The sequence below is a fragment of the Xenopus laevis genome, chromosome 2L (genome assembly GCF_017654675.1).
Source record: "Xenopus laevis strain J_2021 chromosome 2L, Xenopus_laevis_v10.1, whole genome shotgun sequence".
In the NCBI taxonomy this organism is placed as follows: domain Eukaryota; kingdom Metazoa; phylum Chordata; class Amphibia; order Anura; family Pipidae; genus Xenopus; species Xenopus laevis.
In genome coordinates, this window is record NC_054373.1 from 28,745,546 (window position 1) to 28,751,545 (window position 6,000).

General features: G+C 38.2%; 1 protein-coding gene across 1 annotated transcript in view; it reads right to left on the minus strand.

Moving 5' to 3' along the window:
* Nucleotides 1-5,261, minus strand: part of grpr.L (gastrin releasing peptide receptor L homeolog) — a 47,894-nt gene extending 42,633 nt beyond the window's left edge. The window contains exon 1 of the mRNA XM_018246030.2: nt 3,810-5,261. Coding sequence (XP_018101519.1) covers nt 3,810-4,219 — 410 coding nt within the window. The 5' untranslated portion in view covers nt 4,220-5,261. The remainder of the gene's footprint in view (nt 1-3,809) is intronic.
* Nucleotides 5,262-6,000: the final 739 nt, after the last annotated feature.

A 6,000-nucleotide genomic window follows, 5' to 3' on the forward strand; every position in this document is an offset into this window, starting at 1 on the left:
CCCAATTTTAACCTTAAATATCACATGACTTGAAACTTATGAGGTGAAACTTATATTTCACATGCTGTCAGTTTTGTATGTGTATTTCACTTATATTTGCATATACCTGATATGGGGAGACCCATTTATTAAATGGGTTGTTCACGTTTGAGTTAACTTTTAGTATGATGTAGAGAGTGATATTCTGAGACAATTTGCAATTGGTTGTTATTTTTTATTATTTGTGGTTTTTCAGTTATTTAGCTTTTTATTCAACTGCTCTCCAGTTTGCGCTTTTAGCAGTCTGGTTGTTAGGGTCCAGAGTACCAGAGCAACCATGCATTGCTTTGAATACGACTGGAATATGAACAGGAGAGGCCTGAATAGAAAGATACCAGAAAAAAAGTACCAGTAAAAAAATGTTTGCAGCTGCACAGAGCATTTGTTTCTGTACAGAGCATTTGAAAGCTGGAAAGAGTCAGAGGCAAATAATTCAAAATTGATATATATATATATATATATAATAAATAATGAAGAGCAATTGAAAAGTATACATTCTATGCAGAGCTAGGCACCCTAGGCAACCTGGTCGGCTGTGGCTGGACGTGCACATGCGAAACTTGACGCTTGCGCAAAAGCACGAATTGGGGTGCACACATTTGCGGAAGCGCGAATCGGCTTGCGCACATGTGTGGAAGTGCAAAAAGACGGGGAGAGAGGGGACCGGACATGGGGTAGGGGACAGAGCAGGTGCGCCCTGGGCATGTGCCTACTCTGCCTACTCTGCCTACTCCTATTTCCGGCCCTAATTCTATGACATACTATAAGGTGAAACAACCCTTTAAAGGTCGAATTGTTGTGGTATTATAACTTTTAGAACCCACAATTAAACTCTATTTCTCTAAAATCACGAATGCCGTTATTAAAAGATCCAAATATAAAAAGTACAAACAGAAAGAAAAAATACAAATATCTCTAAAACCTCTAAAAATTTTGGATAATTACCACCAGAACAAAAATAGAAAACATCTAAAAGTCTGAATGGCTTAAAAACAGTCCAATGGGATCGGCGCAGCTCTGATTGACGTCTATGGGACCTCACCTGCTGTTACTTGGAGAAGTTTTGTAGTTGCTTTTTCGTGGTCTTTACACTCAAGAAATCTCAATTTTTTTTTAGAGTTTTAGAGAAATTTTTTTCTACTTTAGAGAAAAAATACGATTCATGAATAAAAGGAAATCCAAATGTTAGTGAATAGGCTCTTTAGGGTTCATATTTGGTTTGGAATTTGTCTGAATCTTTTGTGTTGGACTTGGTATTCAGTTCAAGCCTAAACTTTTTTTTTTTTGGATCGGGTGCATCCCTACTTTTACATAAACCTTATACAGCGTTATAAGTATAGGGGGAGCAGACCTCATGGTTGTTGGGGGCTTGGGGCAAAAGTAAACCTTCGTAAGGACCCTCATTCTTTTCCACTGTCTTTCTATCGACTGCTCCTGTACCTTTTGATGTATACAAATGAGGGACTAAAAAATAAGACACATTGTTTTTTCCTTGAAGGGCTGGGGAATGTTATGCCCCTGCCTTGTGGGGCAGTTGTATGAAGAGTCAGGGAGAGCCAAGGTAATACTGGTATGGAATCTGTTATCCAAAAAGCTCAGAATTACGGAAAGGCTGTCTTCCATAGACTCCATTCTATCGAAATCTTGTACTTGATCCCAACTAAAATATAACTATTCCTAATTGGAAGCCAAAGCAGCCTTTTGGGTTTTGTTAACGTCTACATGACTTTTAACAGATTTAAGGTATGGTGATCCAAATTACTGAAAGATCCGTTAACTAGAAAACCCCAGGTCCAGAGTATTCTGGATAACAGGGCCCATACCTGTAAAACACTAGAATACTGCTTTACTCAAATGACTAGGAAGCATAGCCAAACCACTCTGTGTATCTGGGATAACGCCATCCAAAGCAGTTTGCGATCTGTGTGTATGTAAATAGAAGTCAAAGGCTTGAGCCCATCCTCTGTACTATTCATTGGTGAATGTTTCTGTTCTTCAGCCAATCATTGACCAGCATGTTATCATTGTGTATGTCACACAGCCAATGATTTGCAGATCTATCTAGGAAAGGCTAGTTTAGGTATCCTGAGAAACACATTTCTGGGACAGCGAAAAGCCCTTTACCGTAAACTATAGAAAATGTTTGAAAAGTTCTGCAATGCATCAAACATTTTTTTCAATAGAGGGGAAAGTTTTGGGAGGAGTGTTACCTTCTATTTATTTTTGTAATTGGTTTTTATCCCCAATAGGACCTTGGGGATTGAAGGTGTGCACTCTCTACCAATATAATACCCTTCCCCCATCCGTCACAGGAATTTCTTTGTATTACCATTAATACGTATGTACGTACATATATACACATATAAACATATCTCATGGGATGCAGATCCAACATTATCTCCTAAACATCACATGGAGCTCAGATAAGAACTGTGCCTTTTTTTCCTATAAAATTTGGATAACAAGTATTATGAGAACCATGTAAAATGCTTAAACCTTATTTTCTTTTTAAAAGAGATAGAAAAACATAAAAATGAAAGACATCTTTAAATTATAAAAGAAAATCTAATAACTATAATAGCTATTTGTGTTTGATATATATGATTTGTGTATATATATATATATATATATATATATATATATATATATATATATATATATATATATATATATATATACAGGTATGGGACCTATTATCCAGAATCCTCGGGACCTGGGGTTTTCCGGATAACAGATGTTTCTGTACTTTTGATGTATATACCTTAAATCTAAAAGAAAATCATGAAAACATTGAATAAACCCAATAGGCTGGTTTTGCTTCCAATATGAATTAACTATATCTTAGTTTGGATCAAATACAAGGTACTGTTTTAGTATTACAGAGAAAAAGTTAATCATTTTTAAAAGTTTGGATTATTTGGATAAAATGGAGTCTATGGGAGATGGACTTTCCGTAATTTGGAACAGGTTTCCAGATAACGGATCCCATACCTGTATATACTGGCATATCTATAAAGCCACTTTCTTTTTCATTTAGGATTCCTAGACATTTGATATGACCACTTTCACCAATTTGATCAATATTGATCAATTGACAATATTTATCATTCCCAAGCCTTTGGTACTCATTCTACCAAAACAACAACTGGTTTTAGGCAATGCTGAATTCTGCTGAATGCTGAAGGCTTTTTCTATATTTGATTGATTTTTTTCCTGTCGGTTCCATATATACCAATATTGATTATTATTATATCACTGGTTTCCACAAGAATCAATCCCTGTAAAATAGTTTCAGAACCATCGACCCTGAAATTGATTTAATTCTTATGGATCAGATTGAACCAAGTGACGCGTAACCATTATTCGTATGTCTATGAAAATTCTCAGCCTCTCTTCCTATGAGTTATTTATAATGTATGCCTACAGTATATGCTTCTTTCCTTTTATCTAGAACTTCCCGGATCATGTAAGTAAACTAACAAAGATCCGCAACCTAAAGAACCAAACTGGTTACTAAAGACAAACAACCATCCCTGTTGGAAATTTCAGAACTCCCTAACTTAGAACATTTCTTCCTCTTGCTCAACATAACAGAAGGCTGGCTGTGAGTTATAGTCACACTGAGCTGAACAGATATAGAGAGGAACCCTTGCTATTTGTCATGCATTATGGTGCTGCGCTTAAGAGCTATGATATAATACTCTGCAAAACTTCAACAGCTGTTTGTAGACTTCTCAAAAGCCAAGCGTATATAGGTAGGTGATACATACCTGTCAGCTGCAAGCGCCGTCAGGGTGAAAACAGACACCCCCACGGAGGTTAATTGTATAAAAGGAATCAGCTTACAGCCCACCCGTCCGAAAAGCCATTTATCTGCAAGAAATCGACTGGCATCCACCGGGGCACACGTCACCAACAGTAGCAAATCCCCCAAAGCCAGACTGGAGATGAACAGGTTGGGGACATTTCTCATGGACTTGACTGTGCAAAATATCTTGATCAAAGTGATATTTCCAATGAGTCCTATAAGAATGATGATCCCATAAACAGGAACGATGGCATAGGTCACCCCAGGATAGAACCAGTCCTCGCTAGAATGGTTGGAGCTCTGATTCAGGCATGAGCTGGTATGGGCAAAGTCTGCTTCCAAGTCCAGTAAAAGACAGCCTTCTGGATTCATTGTCGGCAGCCTTCTTTTTTATTCTCCCACCAAGTAATCGGTATTTTATCTTCATGGGATTTTAAAAAATGAAAACAGAAGTAAACAGCTTCAGGCTCAGCCTCGTGCCACCTGTTTTTAAAGTCCTTTAAACTTGCTCTTCTCAAGGAACATTCCTAGGGCTTCTTCACTTGCTCTTCATATTCATCTGTCAGAATCTCTAACCGAAAGGACAAAGTCCTCTCTAGGGGAAGATGCCAAATTTAAATAGGGTGTACGGTCAATATTTTGTAGAATCCATTTCCTGAAGAGAAAGGCAGCCTTAACTCTGACTCTGATCTGCAACTGCCTTGCCTTGCAGTGTGGATTTGAAATGAGCAGCTATCTGGTAGCCTGTGATTTTATAGGCAGAATCCTCCGTATGTCATTTGTTCACCTGCTCACACAGCAAAACAATAGCAGGAGCTGGGGAAGTACTCTGGTGTTGCAGCAAGCGGAGCTTTCTTTTGGAAAATGCATGGGAAGCCATCTACTGGCAGAGATAATCAGTGACAGAGGAGAGACTTAAAGCTCATATCCCCTTTCGTTTCTTTCCTTGGTTTTAATCCACTGGACTTCAGAAAGGCATTTATCCGGGGACTGGGTGGAAAGTAGCATAATAATGACATTGCAATTTGTAATCTAATCAGTCCTTTATACAGCGTTACTAAATCTCTGATGCAGCTTGGAAATTTGCCTCTGCAAATGAACTCTTCCTGTTTCAAAAATATATTACAGTATTATACCGAATAGTAGATGTTTTAAGGTTTCGTTACTGTTCATTGCACATTTTGGGCAATAATTGCTTGCACTTATAATTCGCTTGCACTGTTGACAAATACATAGAGTGAGTTGCTTCTATATAGGAGTGTCCCCTCATTATCTCCACATTGTCTAAGATCTATAAATAATGGTGAGTGATTGTATACTGTGTCCTCCCTTAGTCTGGCTAATCAGCTGTATGGAGAGCAATTCTCCTGTTTCCTGAACACTTTCAGCTCAGTAACAGATGGGGGAGCTGCCAATAAACTCAAGTACTCTGCAAACTCCATCTCTTGTTGCTCATTTGTCATGTGGCCAGGCAGGTGCATCTGCACGGAGCAGGTCTGAAGTGCAAGGGTTGGCCTTATATGTATTATTTTTGGGCACAACAGTGTTATTACTAATGATAAGGGGCTCCATGTTAATATCAAATCATGAGGGCACAGACCAAACCATTGAAACTGGGTAAATACGAAAGGAATAATAAGCTCCCTAGAGGCAATGATAAAGATTCCAGAGCTGTTTTAATAAATTAACAAAATAGGCATTTGCCAGTATCCAAGATGGAAGCAAACCTTATGACTGAAGCATCCCCCAGGAATGGGAGACTATAGAAACCCTATGATATAATCATTGCCTATTCCTGGCACACAGAACCTGCAGCCAATGTTTATACCCAATATAATATTTGGATTGTTAAGATGAAATATGTTTCTCTTTTTTTTTTTCAAAAACTTTACATTACGAAAGTGAAACCAATACATGCCAGGTTACAGACGTGTGTCTTCACATGTCAGTGTTTCTTTTAAAAAGATGGCAGGCGCGAATTCGCCCGAAAATTCACCAGTGCCATGATTTCGATGCCAGTGTCAAAGTTTTTTTGACGCCGGCGACGGTTCCGACGTCAAAATCGGCATTTCACAAATTCGCCCATCATTATTGATGACCATTGTTTGGCAAAGGGTTGTCCTTTGTTTTTGATCTACATCAGTTGATCTGGG